Genomic DNA, 19742 nt, shown 5'->3' with positions numbered 1-19742 from the left:
TGTGCTGCATTTACACAAGCCAAGCGGTTAAAGCCTCTTTGGTATGGATGACGATGGTTGAAGTATAAATATGGGGAGGCCTGGCAGATTGACTATATCACACTGCCACCAACCCGCCAAGGCAAGCGCCATGTGCTTACCATGGTGGAAGCAACCACCGGGTGGCTGGAAACACATGCTGTGCCCCATGCCACTGCCCGGAACACTATCCTGGGCCTTGAGAAACAGATTTTGTGGTGACACGGCACCCCAGAGAGAATTGAGTCAGACAATGGGACTCATTTCCGGAATAACCTTATAGATATTTGGGCCAAAGAGCATGGCATTGAGTGGGTATATCACATCCCCTACCATGCACCAGCCTCTGGGAAAATCGAACGGTACAATGGGCTGTTAAAAACTACACTGAGAGCAATGGGTGGGGGAACTTTCAAGCATTGGGATACACACTTACCAAAGGCCACCTGGTTGGTCAACACCAGAGGATCTGCCAACAGGGCCGGCCCAGCCCAGTCAGAACTTTTACATATTGTAGAGGGGGACAAAGTTCCCGTGGTGCATATGAAGAATTTGCTGGGGAAGACAGTCTGGGTTATTCCTGCTTCAGGTAAAGGCAAACCCACTCGTGGGATTGCTTTTGCTCAGGGACCTGGATATACTTGGTGGGTAATGCGGGAAGATGGGGAAGTCCGATGCATACCTCAAGGGGATTTGATTTTAGGGGAAAACAGCCAGTGAACTCAATTGTATGCTGTTGCCTGCTGTGTAATGCTTTTATAGCCCATCAACTAGATGTCTCCAGGTCACCAGCGACTGGCCCTGACTTCCCTCCAGCCATCATCCCAACAGAGAATGAACTTTGAACATCATGGACCGAATGGACTCGGCAGCATTATAGGTATTGGTCCATGCACTAAGAAAATGATTTTTTCCTCTTGGTCTGTATGTATATGGATGTATATATGTGGGAGAGCGATGGTGTATTGAAAATGTGGGATCTGAGCACGACGTGAATGGTATGGAATAAGGGGTGGATAATGTCCTGGGTTCAGCAGTAGCAGTCATGTTTTTTCTTTGTGGTAGCTGGTGCAGTGCTGTGTTTTGACTTCCAGCCTGAGAACAGTGTTGGTGAAGCCGATGTTTTCGGTTGTTGCTAAGTGATGTTTACCCTGACCAAGGACTTTGTGATGCTCATGCTCTGCCAGGGAGGAGGGGAGGCTGTGAGGAAGCAGAGACGGGGCGCCTGACCCGGGCTAGCCAGGGAGGTATTCCATACCACAGCACGTCATGGCCGGGGTGGGGGGTAACTGGGAGTTACCCGGAAGGACACGGGCTTCCGGGTGGAATTCGTTTTCTTGGCCGGTGTTATCGTATTCTCTTCCCTTGTTATTTTCCCTTATCATTGTTGTAGTTGATAGTAGCGGTGGTGATTTGTGTTGTACATTGGTTGCTGGACTGTTCTTGTCTCAACCCGTAGGAGTTGCACTCTTTCGATCCTCCTCCCCGTTCCTCCGGGAGCGGGGAAGGGGAGAGCCCCGGTGCGGGGGGGGGGACAGACCTCGATTGTTGTCAGCTCGACACCACTCACTGGGAGTTTGTGAACAAGTTACCTGACTGGGTTTAAACCACGACACTTGCTTAGCTCCTGGTTACAACTCCTTACATAAAAAGGTATAATTAATTATGAGCATAAAACATGCCTAAGACCGTCTCTGTGTCCAGAGAATAGTTTTGTGGTAACAAGTTTGACAAATTTCAAGTCCATAAATTGGAGTGATGCAGAAATTAATGATCAAGTACATGGATATGTAAATACTATTTGAACATGAAGTTCAATGCTTCATAGTTGTCCTGGGTTCAGCAGTAGCAGTCATTTTTCTCCTTCTTAGTAGCTGGTGTAGTGCTGTGTTTTTGACTTTCAGCCTGGGAGCAATGCTGATAACACCAATGGTTGTAGTTGTTGCTCAGTAATGTTTACTCTGACCAAGGACTTTCTGAGTCTCATGCTCTGCCAGGGAGGAGGGGAAGTCGAAAGGAAACAGAGACAGGACACCTGACCCAAAGTAGCCAAAGGGGTATTCCATACCACATCACGTCATGCCCAGTATATAAACTGAGGGGAGTTACCCAGAAGGGTTAGATCACTGCTCTGGTCAGGCTGGGTATCGGTCAGCAGGTGGCGAGTGGTTATATTCTCTTCCCTTGTTATTTCCCTCATCATTGTTATTATTATTGGTGGTAGGAGTAGTGGTTTTGTGTTATACCTTAGTTACTGGACTGTTCTTATCTCAACCCATGGGAGTTACATTCTTTCAGTTCTCCTCCCCATCCCTCTGGGAGCAGGGGGAAGAAGGGAGGGGGAGTGAGCAAGTGGCTGCATGGTTCTGGGTTGCCTGCTGAGCTTAAACCATGACAATAGTGCAATCCAGCAAGTGCAGCTTCAGTGACGTAGGAATTGGAGAAATATTACTTTTTCTTTAACATGTGCTTTATTATTTGGAAGTCTCATACATCTGAAGTACCTGTAGGAGAATCAAACTTAGAAGCATGCATTTGAAAGCAAGGATTGTCTGTTACTAATGAAATATTTCAAAGACATTGAAAATAAGCATCTTTTCTTAGGTTTACAGGATTGTTCCACAAAAATGTACATTAACCTTATCTGAATACATACAAATATTGTGGATGGATAATAGAAATCACCACCCTTCCATATAAGATGCATCAGGAACAAATAGTTATCCCTTATAATGTCAGAAACATAAAAGGCCCCATAATAGAATGTTTAGAAAAAACAGAGTTGATGAGATTATATTTTGATTTAAAAGTGTAAGAATTCTGGTCCCAACTTAAAACAAAAAGCCTTTCACACCTGTAAATTATTAGAAACTTTTAAACCTTTAAATTTTTTTTCCAGAAGTATCAGGTGCAAATGCAAGGCAAATATAAAATCTGTTGACTTATTAGATTACAAACACTACCCCATGAAATAGCTGCAGTTAGAAAAATATTAAAAAAAATATTCTAACTCCTGATGTTAGATCTTAGCTTCAGTCTACACTGCATTACAAGTCCAAAGCCAGATTTGATTTGGACACATTTCTAGAACAGGAATGTGCTGTTTACCTCATTTTTACATCCATATTCTGGTTCTGTTCTGGTGCCCTCAACCCAGACTTCTCTCCAGTATCTGAAGGGGGCCTATAGGGATGCTGGAGAGGGACTCTCCATTAGGGACTGTAGTGACAAGACAAGGGGTAAGGGGTTTGAACTTACTTAAACAGGGGAAGTTTAGATTATATATAAGGAAGAAATTCTTTCCTGTTAGGGTGGTAAGGCACTGGAATGGGTTGCCCAGGGAGGTTGTGAATGCTCCCTCCATCCCTGGCCGTGTTAAAGGCCAGGTTGGACAGAGCCTTGAGTGACCTGGTTTAGTGTGAGGTGTCCCTGCCCATGGCAGGGTGGATGGAACTATATGATCTTAAGGTCCTTTCCAACCCTAACTATTCTATGATTCTGACCTCTTAGTATGGTTTTGCTTTCTGAATTTGTTTTATTAGTGCATATTAAGGATGTAGAGAGTGCTAACAGATAAAAGGTTGTATTTATCAACAGATAGTAGCAACATAAGTATTCTCAGTCTGCTGACCTCCAAAAAGTCCATTTCTACATGGATAAAAGGATTTTTTAATTAATTTTTTTTTCTCTACGCCTCCATAGTGGCTTTGTCTAGCAGTGTGCCATTTTAATTTATGAACCTGGAACCACTGGTAGGTGACTGAGAAGTACTAAATTCTTCTCACAGACTTCAGTAAAGAATTGTGAGAAGTATACCAGCTGCTAATGCTATGTCATAGACCAGTGGCTGCTGTTGCAAGGACAATTATTGGCAACATCTCATCTTCTGCACATAATAGATTGGCACAGGCTTTATCCCTATGGTGATTCTCTAGCCCTTGGCTTTAGTAACCTGGATCAGCACAGGAAGTTGAACCAGCTACAAAGGCAGCCTAACAAAGTGCTTGTAGACATAAAAATGGGTTTACTTCTAAATAATAACTTAAACATAATGACTAGATTAAATGAGACATTCTTAATGATTAAACATTGTAAATGCTGAGCCTAAGGCCTGACAAATTCTAATCCTTTCATGGCTGAATACTGGAAGCTATCTTCTTTCAGTCCTTTATCAGTGCTAGAAGAAGGTGTTCATCTTCCAACTCTAGAGAAACAGAAGCTTTCTTTTGTTGTGCAGGGAAACTGGCATAGATTAGTAGAGTAATATAGCTGTACTCCTAGATGGCAACGTTTTCTTTAATACTGGGTTTTAATAAGCACTCGGGGTCATCAGCCAGCAGTATGACTGTGGAAGATTTAAGTGAGCTGTACTACTGTCTTGCACCAAGCATAAAGATATTTTCATTTAAATACCTTTTCCTTCATTAGCAAGCACCCCCAGCCTTTCTCCTGCTAAAGAACATTTGTTAATCCTTGCCATTCAAGCAGGATTTTGGCCAGCTAATGGGTCTCTTGTGGTTCCAAACAAATGGTGTTCAATGTATATATAAGATATGAGCTAACAGGAGACTCATGGAGTTGTTATGAAAGGAAGTGTTCAGTGCCCTTATGCTGGGATAGCATGTTGAACAGCATGAACAAGAAGCTAATATTCCTCATCATGTTTTGGTTTCGTAAAAATAGGGTTCAAGGAGACACCATGTTCACTCCTCTGATCAGAACTGTATGTTCCAGTCATATTATGCTGTGATGGCAGGATTTCTTTTAACAGAAGTTCAAAGGTACACATCTGTCAAAGATTTATTTATTTTTTTTTTAATAAGCAAACTGTACCTACATTCTTAATCAGATTTGGAGAACACTTCATATTTAACATCACCAAAAAAAACCAACAAAACCACAAATAATACTTATAATGTAGGCTTTTGAATTTTTGTTTAGTAGAATTTTAAGATGGGAAACATGTTCCTAGGTAAACAATTGCTCTTTGCATTTTTTTTGTCAAAAAAACCCACACAACAGTAGCATTTTTAATGAGCAACTCCTTTCCCCAGCCTATTGAATCAAAAGTTCATGAATATAGCTTCCAGTCAAGGCACAAAATCCTTTACTGACTTTGTCTTCTCACCACTTTCTTCATGTTCTTCCCTTTCCCTTAAAAAAAAAAAAAAGTTGGTGTAACAACATATTGTATACCAGACATTAAATTTAATAGTCCAATAAGTTGTAGCAGTATTGGAAATTGGTTCTACCTATGCTGAATTTAGTTAAATTAGATGAACAGCACATTCTCAGCATATTTTTGTTCATTTTCTGCATTCACCTTGAAGTGGAGGGGATGAGGAGAAAAAGCCACAGTAGTTTCATGCATATTTTTCAAGAAACTTTATGTGGAAGTCTTTCATTTTCTCCAGTAGGACCTTCAGCTTCTCTGCTGGAGGAAGAATGGTCATTCTGAAAAATAATATTTAAAGAAAAAACAAAACAACCCACGTTATCTTCAAAACAAACTAAACTGTGATCTTCACACAGATCTTGATTAATCTTGGGACACAGCTAGTAATGTGTTAAGTTTAATATCTGTTTTGATGCAATTACCTTATTTCCTGCATTTATGCTCTAATTAAACTATACTATTAAGCTAGAACAATTTGTTTCAGTTGGTTAATATACAGGAATTCAAGAATTGCTATTTTCTATGGAGTGATAAAGAAGGTTATCAGAAATTACAGCAACTCACTTTCCATCTTTACGGTAGTTCTGCCAATAACATATACTGTTTGAGCTTTAGAGGCAGGCAGTTATGAGTAAATACACATTTCTTTCTGAACTGAAAATGTAATTCAGAAGCATTAAAACAATTCAACATCCCACACTCACAGTCACAGGCTGTGGTCATCGTGGGGGATTTTAACTTCCCTAATGTTTGCTGGAAGGACCACTCGGCAACCCAGCCGCAGTCCAGGAGGTTCCTCCAGTGTATGGATGATAACTTCCTCATGCAAATGGTGGATGAGCCGACCAGGAGAGGAGCGCTGCTGGATCTCATCCTCACTAACAAGGAGGATCTGGTTGAAGCAGTAAGGGTTGAGGGCTGCCTTGGTTGCAGCGACCACGAGATGGTGGAGTTCAGGATCTTGTGTGGTAGGACTAGTACAATATCAAGTAGAATTGCAACCCTGGACTTTAGCAGGGCAAATTTTGGCCTTTTCAAGCAATTGCTAGGGGAAATCCCATGGGCAAGGCGGCTTGAAGGTAAAGGGGCCCAAGATAGTTGGTTGACATTCAAGGACTGCTTTTTCCGTGCTCAAGATCGGAGCATCCCGACATGTAGGAAGTCAAGGAAGAGGGCCAAGAGACCTGCATGGCTAAATAGGGAATTGCTGGGTATGCTCAAGTGGAAGAGGAGAGTTTACAGGTCATGGAAGGAGGGGCTGGCCACTTGGAAGGAATATAAGGCTGCTGCTAGAGGATGTAGGAAGACAGCTAGGAGGACTAAGGCATCCTTAGAATTAAACCTGGCGAGAAGGGTCAAGGACAGCAAAAAGAGCTTTTTCAAATACATGGCAGACAAAACTAACACCAGAGGCAATGTAGGCCCACTGATGAACGGGATGGGTGCCCTGGTGACAGAAGATACATAGATGGCAGAGTTACTGAATGCCTTCTTTGTCTCTGTCTACTCTGCTGCAGGCAGTCCTGAAGAGCCCTGTACCCCTGAGACCTTAGATGAAGTCAGGTCAACGGAGCGGTTTGCCTTAGTCGATGAGGAATGGGTTAGAGATCAGTTGAGCAATCTGGACATCCATAAATCCATGGGTCCAGATGGGATGCACCCACAGGTGCTGAGGGAACTGGCGGAAGTCATTGCTAGACCACTCTCCATCATCTTTACCAAGTCTTGGGAAACGGGAGAGGTGCCTGAGGACTGGAGGAAAGCAAATGTCACTCCAGTCTTCAAAAAGGGCAAGAAGGAGGACCCGGGTAACTATAGACCGGTCAGCCTCACCTCCATCCCTGATAAAGTGATGGAACACCTTATCCTTGGCGCCATCTTAAGGCAGATCAAGGATAAGAGGGTTATGAGGGGCAGTCAACATGGCTTCACCAGGGGGAAATCATGTTTGACCAATCTCTTAGCCTTTTATGAGGAAATAACACGGTGGATGGATGATGGCAGAGCGGTGGATGTAGTCTACCTTGACTTCAGCAAAGCATTTGACACAGTCTCCCACAGCATCCTCACAGCTAAATTGAGGACGTGTGGACTGGATGATCAGGTAGTGAGGTGGACTGCGAACTGGCTGAAGGAGAGAAGCCAGAGAGTTGTAGTCTATGGGGCAGAGTCTAGTTGGAGGCCTGTAACTAGTGGAGTGCCTCAAGGGTCAGTACTGGGACCAGTATTATTTAATATATTCATCAATGATTTAGATGAGGGAATTGAGTGTACTATCAGCAAGTTTGCTGATGACACTAAGCTGGGAGGAGTGGCTGACACGCCAGAAGGCTGTGCTGCCATCCAGCGAGACCTGGACAGGCTGGAGAGTTGGGCAGGGAATAACTTGATGAAATATAACAAGGGAAAGTGTAGAGTCCTGCATCTGGGCAGGAACAACCCCAGGTTCCAGTATAGGTTGGGAAACGACCTGCTAGAGAGCAGTGTAGGGAAGAGGGACCTGGGGGTCCTAGTGGACGACAGGATGACCATGAGTCAACACTGTGCCCTTGTGGCTAAGACGGCCAATGTCATCCTGGGGTGTATTAGAAGGGGGGTGGTTAGTAGGTCGAGAGAGGTCCTCCTTCCCCTCTACTCTGCCCTGGTGAGACCCCATCTGGAATATTGTGTCCAGTTCTGGGCCCCTCAGTTCAAGAAGGACAGGGAGCTGCTGGAGAGAGTCCAGTGAAGGGCATCAAAGATGATTAGGGGAGTGGAGCATCTCCCTTATGAGGCAAGACTGAGGGAGCTGGGTCTGTATAGTTTGGAGAAGAGGAGGCTGAGGGGTGACCTTATAAGTGTCTATAAATATATAAAGGGGGAGTGTCACGAAGATGGAGCCAGGCTCTACTCAGTGGCAAACAATGATAGGACAAGGGGTAATGGGTACAAACTGGAACACAAGAGGTTCCACTTAAACTTGAGAAGAAACTTCTTCTCAGTGAGGGTGACGGAACACTGGAACAGGCTGCCCAGGGAGGTTGTGGAGTCTCCTTCCCTGGAGACATTCAAAACCCGCCTGGACACATTCCTGTGTAACATTATCTAGGTGTTCCTGCTCCGGCAGGGGGATTGGACTAGATGATCTTTTGAGGTCCCTTCCAATCTCTAGCATACTGTGATACTGTGATACTGTGATACTGCAGTTTTTAGTCCGGTTTTGGTTTCGGTTTCTTTTTTTTCTGAATATTGAATATGTATGTAAGACCTGCAGCACAAAATATTTTTCCCACACTTGGTACAGGCATGGACTTGCACTAGCTTGTTCCTGGAGCTGCATGCACCCAGATACCCAATACAAGTATCTGCATTGCAGAGCTTTCACAGCTAAAGTTACCCTCTGCTTCTTTGCTTCAGACCAAAGAAGACTAAAATCCATTATAAATTCTAGCTATCATCAGAGGCTCAGCTGGCATAAATTCCTGTTTGTTGGAAGCAAAAGTAATAGAGTTTATGTTCACAGTTTTGGAATTAGAAGATTTAGTCCAACATCTTGTTTTGCTAAAGCGAAGAATTATTGTCCTGGGTTCAGCTGTAAAAGATATTTTTCTTCTTCTTAGTAGCTGGTGCAGTGCTGTGTTTATGACTCGAGTTTGAGAACAATGCTGACTCATAACACATCAGTGTTTTAGTTATTGCTAACTAATGCTTACCCCAATCAAGGACTTTTCAGTCTCTCATGCTCTGCCAGTGAGGAGGGGCAGAAGAAGCCAGGAGGAAGCAGAGACAGGACATCTGACCCAAAGTAGCCAAAGGAGTATTCCATACCACAACACGTCATGCCCAGTATATAAACTGGGGACAGTCACCGGAAGGCCCAGATCGCTGCTCGGGTGGGGCTGAGTATCGGTCAGTGAGTGGTGAGCAATTGTATTGTGCATCACTTGTGTTTATTGTTTTCTTTTCCTTTTCCCCTTTTATTTTTATATTCTCTTCCCTTGTTATTTCCGTCCTCATCATCATCATCCTCATTATTACTACTATTATTATTACTATTATTATTAGTGGCAGCAGTAGTAGTTTTGTATGGTACCTTAGTTATTGGACTGCTCTTAACTTGTGGGATTTACATTCTTTTGATGCTACTCCCCATCCCTCAGGAGCTGAAGAACGGAGGGAGTGAGCGAGCAGCTGCATGGTTCTGAGTTACCAGCTGGGCTTAAACCATGACAGTCCTTTGTGACACACAGGGTGGGGCACAAAGGGTTAAGATAACAACAGATCTGACCAGAGTGTGTCAAAACATATTTGTGATAAGCATTCAGTGTTTTGGATCAATAGTCACTTATCACACTGTTGATTTACTTGCTCTCAGAGTTGAAGTGCTTGGTCTTAGAGTTTCAGCATGTCACACCTTACATGCAGCCAGTATTTGCTGTTTCAGTGCTTATCAGTTTTGGGGCCTGGGCTAAAGTTCTCATTTGCTGTACTTGATGGTAATGACTTGCAATACAATAGAATCATTGATCATGAAATTGATCTGGTATGGGTTCTCATTGTGGTCTCCACCTCTATATTTTGGGAGGCATATAATGGGGCCCTGAGCAAAAACAAACCTTTGAACAAACTAAACGAGAAATAGTTCATGCAGTAGCCCTTGCACCAGTCCAGACCAGGCAAGATGTGAAAAATGTGCTTTACACTGCAGCCGAGGAGAACGATCCTACCTGGAGCCTCTGGCAGAAAGCTCCAGGGTCACTCAAAGTCGACCCCTCAGCTTTTGGAGTCGAGGATACAGAGGATCCGAGTCCAGCTATACCCCAACTGAAAAAGAGATACTGGCAGCCTATGAAGGGGTTCGAGCTGCTTCGGAAGTGATTGGCACTGAAGCACAGCTCCTCCTTGACACCCTGGTTGCCCATGCTGAGCTGGATGTTCAAAGGCAGGGTCTCTTCTACACATCATGCAACTGATGCTTCATGGAGTAAATGGGTCGCACTAATTAAACAGTGAGCTCGAATAGGAAATCCCAGTCATCCAGGAATTCTAGAAGTCATCATGGACTGGCCAGAGGGCAGAGATTTTGGAATGTCACCAGAGGATGAGGTGATGCATGCTGAAGAGGCCCCACCATATAATAAATTGTCAGAAAGTGAAAAGCAATATACCTTGTTCACTGATGGCTCTTGCCTCATTATGGTAAAGCATCGGAGATGGAAGGCAGCTGTATGGAGTACCCTATGACAAGTTGCAGAAACTGATGAAGGAGAGGAGGAATCAAGTCAGTTTGCAGAGGTGAAAGCCATCCAGTTGGTCTTGGACATTGCTGAAAAATGGCCACTACTTTATACTGACTCATGGATGGTGGCAAATGCCCTGTGGGGGTGGTTGCAGCAACAGAAGAACACTGGCAACGCAGAGGTAAACCTATCTGGGCCGCTGCACTGTGGAACAATATTGCTGCCCAAATGCAGAATCTCGTGGTGAAGGTACGCCACATAAGTGCTCATGTACCCAAGAGCTGGGCCTCTGAGGAACACCAGATCTACCAACAGGAGGATCAAGCTGCTAAGATTGAAGTGGCTCAGATGGATTTAGATTGGCAGCAACAGGGAGAATTATTTTTAGCCCCATGGGTCCATGACACCTCAGGCCATCAAGGCAGAGATGCAACATACAGATGGGCTTGTGATCGAGGGGTGGACTTAACATTGGACCCTATTGTCCATGACGATGGCTGAAGTACAAATAGAGGGAGGCCTGGCAGACTGACTATATCCTACTCCCACCAACCGGCCAAGGCAAGTGCCATGTGCTTACCATGGTGGAAGCAACCACTGGGGTGGCTGGAAACATATGCTGTGCCTCACCCCACTGCCCAGAACACTATCCTGGGCCTTGAGAAACAAGTCTTGTGTTGACGTGGCACCCCAGAGAGAATTCAATCAGACTATAGGACTCATTTATGGAATAACCTTATACACACTTGGACCAAAAAGCAAGGCATCAAGTGGGTGTATCACATCCCCTATCATGCACCAGCCTCTGGGAAAATCGAATGGTACAGTGGGCTGTTAAAAACTACACTGACAGCAATGGGCAGTAGGACTTCCAAACATTGGGATACACATTTATCAAAAGCTACATGGTTGGTCAACACTAGGGGATCTGCCAACAGGGCTGGCCCAGCCCAATCAGAAATTTTACATACTGTAGAGGGGTGTGGAGACAGTGTTCTCACAGGAGAATGCATAATTGGTACATAAACTCTGAATAATCCTGAAAGATACAGCAAGGCCATGAGATGCCTGAAGAAGCTTAAGCAAGCAAGATAAGAAGAAGCCAGAATTCACTGAGTTAATGAGAACTGTTGACTGTTGGCAAGCTTTCAAGGTCAAGTTCTCACACCTGTGCTTAACCAATTATATGTTAGTCACTAAGGGTCTTCAAGACATGTATCCAATCATAATATGCCAAATCACTGTAAGTGCATGTAAGAAATAGTATATAAGGAGTTAAGGCTTTGTAATAAATTTGGCAATAGTTTGATCACATTGATCATCTCTGCGTTGTCCGTGACTCCCGCATCAACAAGTGGCACCCGAACAGGGACCCTCCGATCGGTAACTCAACAAAGACGAGTTTGAAGGTCCAACGAAAAGGAGAGGGCGGAGAGCTGGCTGAAAGTCAGCGCTGCCCCGGCGCTGAGAAGTCTGACGTCTGCAAAACTTCGGGAATCTCGTCCTGATCAGGTGAGCGGCCGGGGAGGAGATGGGGCACTTGCTATCCAAAGAGGAATAGGCGGTGGTGAAGCTCCTCCAACACATTCTCTCTAAGAGAGGACTGCAATATGATAGTGCCACCTTACAGAGGTTGTTAAAGTGGCCCCGTGATCGCGAGGTTAGTAAAGGGACCAAAGGTGCACAGAAACACTCTACGCTTTGGAGATTGGTGTTCGAGACTTTGAAAGAGATGAAATTGGAAAGGGCTGGGGTAGCTTCTGTATTTGCCGCCACAGCTCCAGAAGGGGCTGTCTCCCCTAACCCCCATCATAGTGCTGTGGCTATGACTTTTGCACCTCCTGTGGTACCTGGAACGGTGCTGAGAGAATCAGCGCCCCGAGCCGATGAAAGCAAGAGCCAGGTCCGCAGATGAGACCGAATGAGAGACACCTGACAAGAAAGACATAGCTGCGAACAACGGAGACCCTGAGTTCAACCCAGGATCAGACTCCGAGTCCCCTGAATCTGAGCCAGATATATATCCTCTGCTTCCAGACTCTGACTCTTTGTCTCCCGGGTCGGTCTGCTCAGCTCATCAGCAACTACTCACTGGCCTTGGAGACGCTCAGCTGCAACAATGATGAAAAAGCTTGAAGCCCTCGAGACTGGGATTGAGACATCTCCATCAGTGCCTCCACCTTATCCTCTGTAAAACCGCTTCCTTAAAGAAGGCAAACAGGGGGAGGAGGTGGGAGAGGTATCGGGGGGCACAAATCCTGCGCACTGTTGGCAGGGGTTAATCAAAGATGCGATTATTACTGGTGTTTTTTCTGCAATGGGCCTCTCTGCATATCCTGTGTTTACTACACAGCAGGGGGTTAAACAGTGGGAAGCTTTTGATCTCAAAATAGTTAAGGAGGCCTGACAAGCAGTGACCACATATGGGTTAAAATCCTCTTATACTCAAGCTATATATGTTATGATTTTTTTTGCGATTGACAGGAGACTTTAATGACTCCCCTGCTATAATACATGGTCAGGCATTAGGTTCAGGTTATATGACTAAAACTCTGGGTATTCTGGTCCAGTACAAGGATTTGGAAATCGGCATTTGGAAAGGTCCTGTGGAAGTAAAACTAACAGGTTGAGGTTATATGTGTGTAAATTACAGATTCCAGTTTGCGGTGGGTGCCAGCTTGGTAGGTGTAACCCTGGAAAGAGTCAGCATCACCCCAGGACACCCCCCTTGTCAGTGATTGAATGAATTGAAATTTGAGCTCAGGACATGCGTTTTATGGATGTTTTCAGCCTTTCTTAAAGTGAAGCGAGCAACCTTTTTTTACATTAAAAGTAAAAAAGAAAAAAAAAACACAACAGAAAAAAACACCCACCATCACCACCCCCACCCCCCTCCCCCGAACCTCCAGGGAAGAGAGACCAGCACAGGATACAAACGTATTGTGTGATTTTCTGCTGGTGGGAAGGTCTCTTTAACCAATTATATGTTAGTCACTAAGGGTCTTCAAGACATGTATCCAATCATAATATGCCAAACCACTGTAAGTGCATGTACATAGTATATAAGTATATAAGGAGTTAAGTATATAAGGAGTTAAGGCTTTGTAATAAATTTGGCAATCACTCGATCACATTGATCGTCTCTGCGTTGTCCATGACTCCCGCGTCAACAGAGAGGGATAAAGTACCTGTGGTGCATATGAAGAATTTATTGGGGAAGACAGCCTGGGATATTCCTGCTTCAGGTAAAGGCAAACCCACTTGTGGGATCTCTTTTGCTCAGGGATCCAGATATACTTGGTGGGTAATGCGGGAAGATGGGGAAGTCTGCTGTGTACCTCAAGGGTATTTAATTTTGGGGGAAAACAGCCAATGAACTCAATTATATACTATATAACACTTGTATCGCCCATCAGCTTGATGCCCATGTCTGTCACTCTTTGCTTTGAAAAGAATATATGTGCTCTCATGATCATCAGCAGAGAATAAAGTCATGGGAAAAGCCATGACTGAGGAAAAGTCCCCAAGTCACCATCAACTGACCCTGACTTCCCTCTGATCATCATTCAAAGAAAGAATGAACTTTGATGAAACCAGACAAGCTCAGCAGTGACCAGATGAGTTCAGTGGTGTCGTCAGCAGGCAACAATCCAACACTACACACCATCTCTCCTGCCCTGAAAGACTGTTACAAGAAATGCAGCCTGACACTGTTAGAGAGGGTGAAGTTTTTACAATAAAATAATCATATAAAATAGTAAAATGATTATATTTGAGAAATTTATAAATCAATAGTGAGGCTTTGTATATTAGAAGAAGTTGTAACTTTGCCGTTTTGTATCATAGTAACTCTGTAACTACATGATACAATGGTAGTCTTGGTAGCAAGAGCTAACATAACTGCATATGGTGAGGGGAGTATAGGTGTATGTATTGTAAAACTCTACCCAAGCAGAACCTAAGTTTAAGATAGCCAAAAACAGCATACCACAAGCATCCTGGTGAAGATAAGAGAATGCTAACGTCCGGAAGACGACTGGGACCTGGCCAAGTAGAGGAAAGGTGAAAAGGACAACCCGAGGAAGACTTCTTATTTCATCTGAGGAAGACTCCTTACTTCATCAGGGCGACCACCAGAGGGGGCGGCGCAAGCGCAGAAGAGGCTGATGTCGTAATAGATTGATGTAGCAATCTTTGATGCATATGTATTAGTCAATGATGTAATCTGTGTTGAATATGTATTAGTTACAAAATTTTTAGTGTATAAATTGCGAACGCGATGTGACGGGAATCGGAACCAGATTTGGGTGCGTACCCCTGGTTCCCGGCGCCTCAATAAAGCACCTCATATAACCATTCCGGTGGTTATGTGTCAGTTCTTACGCCAACAACACCATGGACTGAATGAATTCAGCAAACTTCATAGGGATGGTCCATGGACTAAGGAATTATACCTGTCTCTTTGTGTGTGTGTATGTATATATGAGACAAAAAGTGATGGTATATTGAAAAATGTGGGACCTGAGCATGACATGAATGGTATGGAATAAGGGGTGGATACTGTCCTGAGTTCAGCTGTAACAGTTATTTTTCTCCTTCTTAGTAGCTGGTGCAATGCTGTGGTTTTGACTTTCAGCCTGGGAACAACCCTGATAACACACCAGTGTTTTAGTTGTCGCTAACTAAGGCTTACTCCAATCAAGGACTTTTCAGACTTTGCCAGTGAGGAGGGGCAGAAGAAGCCAGGAGGAAGCAGAGACAGGACACCTGACCCAAACTAGCCAAAGGGGCATTCCACGCCACAACACCATATCATGTCCAGTATATAAACTGGTGGGAGTTACCTGGAAGACCCAGATCACTGCTCGGGTTGGGCTGGGTATCAGTCAGTGGGTGGTGAGCAATTGTATTGTGCATCACTTGTGTTTATTGTTTTCTTTTCCTTTTCCCCATTTAGCTTTATATTCTCTCCCCTTGTTATTTCCCTTATCTGTATCGCTATTCCTGGTAGGAGTAGTGGGTTTGTTTTATACCTTAGTTACTGGACTGTTCTTATCTCAACCTGTGGGAGTTACATTCTTTCGATTCTCCTCCCCATCCCTCCGGGAGTGGCAGGGGAAGGAAGAGAGTTGGGAGTGAGCAAGCAGCTGCGTGGTTCTGAGTTACCGGCTGGACATAAACCACGACAATTATTCAGCATGTTTAAGAAGCAGATTTATAGGGAAGATAGATAGTGCATTTTTCATGCGGTTTCTCTGTATGGAAACACTGTTTAAACACACCCCCCCACACCCCCCCAAAAGAAAGCAGGACAATTTTTATAATGCCTTAGGCAACTTTTAAGAGTAGAGTATTAGCTATTATTATTTTTTGTATTCATGGAGCAGGCATTTAAAAGGTCAGTGTATAAAAACAGAATAAAACTATGTCAGCAATCTGTGAAAACACCGTAAAAGCCTGAATAGCTCATCTAGCAGTACAAGTCTTTGGCCGAGTTGTCAGTGCACAGAAAATGTCCAGTAGAAAGACAGACAAGAAACTGAAACAAAAATCCTTATATTTGAACAGAAGAGAAAACACTGCCATGGTACTGAGCTGATTACAGTTTGTTTGATTTTAAAGAACCAGAAACTGTACCTGAAATGGTAGCTTCCTTCTTTTTGGCCGAATCCACTTCCAGGTACAACACATATTCCAGTCTCTTCCAGAAGTTTCATGCAATAGAACATATCGGGTGCCATTTTATGAACCTAAGGGAATGAATGCTTTTGAACTATTGAAGTCAAAATATTCCAAATATATAGAATTTTATTACTGTTTTTCTTCCTGAATCCTTATCTTACAATATTACTTTCCTATTCTGCTTACTAAAGAGAATGAAGAGCAGTTGCTAGTAGGACAGCTCACACTGAATTAAATAAGAGTATCTCATGGAGGAACAAGGCTGAAGAACCTAAACAAAAGAAAGGTTTTAGATATTCTTGGTTTTCCCCTTAACTTGCTTGGAGTATTTTGTCAAATGTCTCAAAATTGAACTTATAAAAATCTAACCAACTGACATTTGACAAGATTAAATTAATTTGAGAGCTGTGTTCCACTTACTATTTTTTCTCCCGAATTATCTACTGACTAAAAGTCTCCTGATTAATAACTATGTAAGTTCTTAAATAGATGCAGGTTATATGCCTAATCAAATAATCAGCTGAAAACTAGACCTATTTTATCCTCAGCTAAGCTGATATATTTCCCTTTAAAAAATATTAGATGTTAGGGAATACAGCTCTAGTTAGGATCAAAAAGACTTGTAATTCAGTAACATAGCTCACTGGCCCAAATACATAAAGGTAAAATTTGTAAGAAAGTTTCCCTCCCTCTTTCCTACACTTCCTGAATGGGGCTTCTTTTGCAGGGTCAGTAGTACACTGCCATTCACAATGCTCGTCACATCTCCTGGCCTACCTAACCCAGGTACAGGCAGCAGCTTGGAATTTGCACAGGTCCAGCTACTTGCCCACTGTATGACAATCTATTTAACACTAACATCCTTGGGCAACATTCTCAACCTGGAAGCCTTACCACTGTGATGAAATGATCAGGCTTGTTTTCCTCTCTTAAAATAAAAGTCATGTTATATTTAAGATCATACATAGTCAATGAAATACTGCTTTTGTAACTATATGTGCTGCAGGTCTTACATACATATTCAATATTCAGAAAAAAAAAGAAACCGAAACCAAAACCGGACTAAAAACTGCAGTATCACAGTATCACAGTATCACAGTATGCTAGAGATTGGAAGGGACCTCAAAAGATCATCTAGTCCAATCCCCCTGCCGGAGCAGGAACACCTAGATAATGTTACACAGGAATGTGTCCAGGCGGGTTTTGAATGTCTCCAGGGAAGGAGACTCCACAACCTCCCTGGGCAGCCTGTTCCAGTGTTCCGTCACCCTCACTGAGAAGAAGTTTCTTCTCAAGTTTAAGTGGAACCTCTTGTGTTCCAGTTTGTACCCATTACCCCTTGTCCTATCATTGTTTGCCACCAAGTAGAGCCTGGCTCCATCCTCGTGACACTCCCCCTTTATATATTTATAGACACTAATAAGGTCATCCCTCAGTCTCCTCCAAACTATAGAGACCCAGCTCCCTCAGTCTTGCCTCATAAGGGAGATGCTCCACTCCCTTAATCATCTTTGTTGCCCTGCGCTGGACTCTCTCCAGCAGCTCCCTGTCCTTCTTGAACTGAGGGGCCCAGAACTGGACACAATATTCCAGATGGGGTCTCACCAGGGCAGAGTAGAGGGGAAGGAGGACCTCTCTTGACCTACTAACCACCCCCCTTCTAATACACCACAGGATGACATTGGCCTTCTTGGCCACAAGGGCACAGTGTTGGCTCATGGTCATCCTGTCGTCCACTAGGACCCCCAGGTCCCTCTCCCCTACACTGCTCTCTAGCAGGTCGTTTCCCAACCTATACTGGAACCTGGGGTTGTTCCTGCCCAGATGCAGGACTCTACACTTTCCCTTGTTATACTTCATCAAGTTATTCCCTGCCCAACTCTCCAGCCTGTCCAGGTCTCGCTGGATGGCAGCACAGCCTTCTGGCGTGTCAGCCACTCCTCCCAGCTTAGTGTCATCAGCAAACTTGCTGATAGCACACTCAATTCCCTCATCTAAATCGTTGATGAATATATTAAATAATACTGGTCCCAGTACTGACCCTTGAGGCACTCCACTAGTTACAGGCCTCCAACTAGACTCTGCCCCATAGACTACAACTCTCTGGCTTCTCTCCTTCAGCCAGTTCGCAGTCCACCTCACTACCTGATCATCCAGTCCACACGTCCTCAATTTAGCTGTGAGGATGCTGTGGGAGACTGTGTCAAATGCTTTGCTGAAGTCAAGGTAGACCACATCCACCGCTCTGCCATCATCCATCCACCGTGTTATTTCCTCATAAAAGGCTAAGAGATTGGTCAAACATGATTTCCCCTTGGTGAAGCCATATTGACTGCCCCTCATAACCCTCTTATCCTTGATATGCCTTAAGATGGCACTAAGGATAAGGTGTTCCATCACTTTACCAGGGATGGAGGTGAGGCTGACCAGTCTATAGTTACCCAGGTCCTCCTTCTTGCCCTTTTTGAAGACTGGAGTGACATTTGCTTTCCTCCAGTCCTCAGGCACCTCTCCTGTTTCCCAAGACTTGGTAAAGATGATGGAGAGTGGTCTAGCAATGACTTCCGCCAGTTCCCTCAGCACCCGCGGGTGCATCCCATCTGGACCCATGGATTTATGGATGTCCAGATTGCTCAACTGATCTCTAACCCATTCCTCATCGACTAAGGCAAACCGCCCCATTGACCTGACTTCATCCGAGGTCTCAGGGGTACAGGGCTCTTCAGGACTGCCTGCAGCAGAGTAGACAGAGACAAAGAAGGCATTCAGTAACTCTGCCATCTCTGTATCTTCTGTCACCAGGGCACCCATCCCGTTCATCAGTGGGCCTACATTGCCTCTGGTGTTAGTTTTATCTGCCATGTATTTGAAAAAGCTCTTTTTGCTGTCCTTGACCCTTCTCGCCAGGTTTAATTCTAAGGAGGCCTTAGTCATCCTATCTTCCTTCCTACATCCTCTAGCAGCAGCCTTATATTCCTCCCAAGTGGCCAGCCCCTCCTTCCATGACCTGTAAACTCTCCTCTTCCACTTGAGCATACCCAGCAATTCCCTATATGAGCTTACTCTATCTCTGGAATAAAATTTCATCATTAGAAATGGCAGGCACAAGTGTGTGAAGGTTAAAATGGACTGGGGTAAAAATGACTGACTGACCTTTGCTTCCTCAATGGCTTTGGAAGGAATAAAGATCCGTGGGAATGCATACATAGCTCCTTGAAGTGGATTGCAGTGCATTCCTGGTATCTTGTTAAACATGTCTTCTGTTAGTTTGGCTTTTTTGGCAAGACTGTTCAAAACAGACTCCTTCTCCTGTTTGAAAGGAAGGTGTTCAGTTTGATGTATTTGAAGCGGCAATAAAAACACCAGAAAAACCTATGATGCTTCAATAAGCCTCCTCAAATTAAGCACTTTCAGGGCTTTGCAGAGCTATTAGAGCAAATCATGTTCCTAATTCCAGTCATACTCTTCAAGACATCAGTGCAAAAATGCATTAGCAGGATACAACTACAAAGCATTGTACATAACCAGTAACCTGCAGAAGTCTCTATTTGCAAGCCCTCTTCTTACATTCTTCCTTTTGAGCATTCAGTCTTGGCTATTTTTTGAAATCACGTTAGTTGAACCTTTGATCTGACTCAATACTGTAA

At 44.0% G+C, this 19742-nt stretch overlaps 1 protein-coding gene across 1 annotated transcript in view; it reads right to left on the bottom strand.

The window, feature by feature from the left end:
- Positions 1-5028: 5028 nt before the first annotated feature.
- LOC133275274 (alanine aminotransferase 2-like) overlaps positions 5029-19742 on the bottom strand; it is a 51228-nt gene continuing 36514 nt past the window's right edge. Inside the window, exons 9-11 of the mRNA XM_061465129.1 lie at positions 19249-19404; positions 16051-16163; positions 5029-5472 (exon numbers count right to left, since the gene is read on the bottom strand). Coding sequence (XP_061321113.1) covers positions 5382-5472; positions 16051-16163; positions 19249-19404 — 360 coding nt within the window. The 3' untranslated portion in view covers positions 5029-5381. The remainder of the gene's footprint in view (positions 5473-16050; positions 16164-19248; positions 19405-19742) is intronic.

Source organism: Pezoporus flaviventris, unplaced genomic scaffold (assembly GCF_033815535.1).
Source record: "Pezoporus flaviventris isolate CSIRO_AGI_PZ_B2104156 unplaced genomic scaffold, CSIRO_AGI_Pfla_v1 ptg000038l, whole genome shotgun sequence".
Taxonomy (NCBI): domain Eukaryota; kingdom Metazoa; phylum Chordata; class Aves; order Psittaciformes; family Psittacidae; genus Pezoporus; species Pezoporus flaviventris.
The sequence above is the reverse complement of the archived record's forward strand: the minus strand, read 5'-3'. Positions and strand labels throughout refer to the sequence as shown.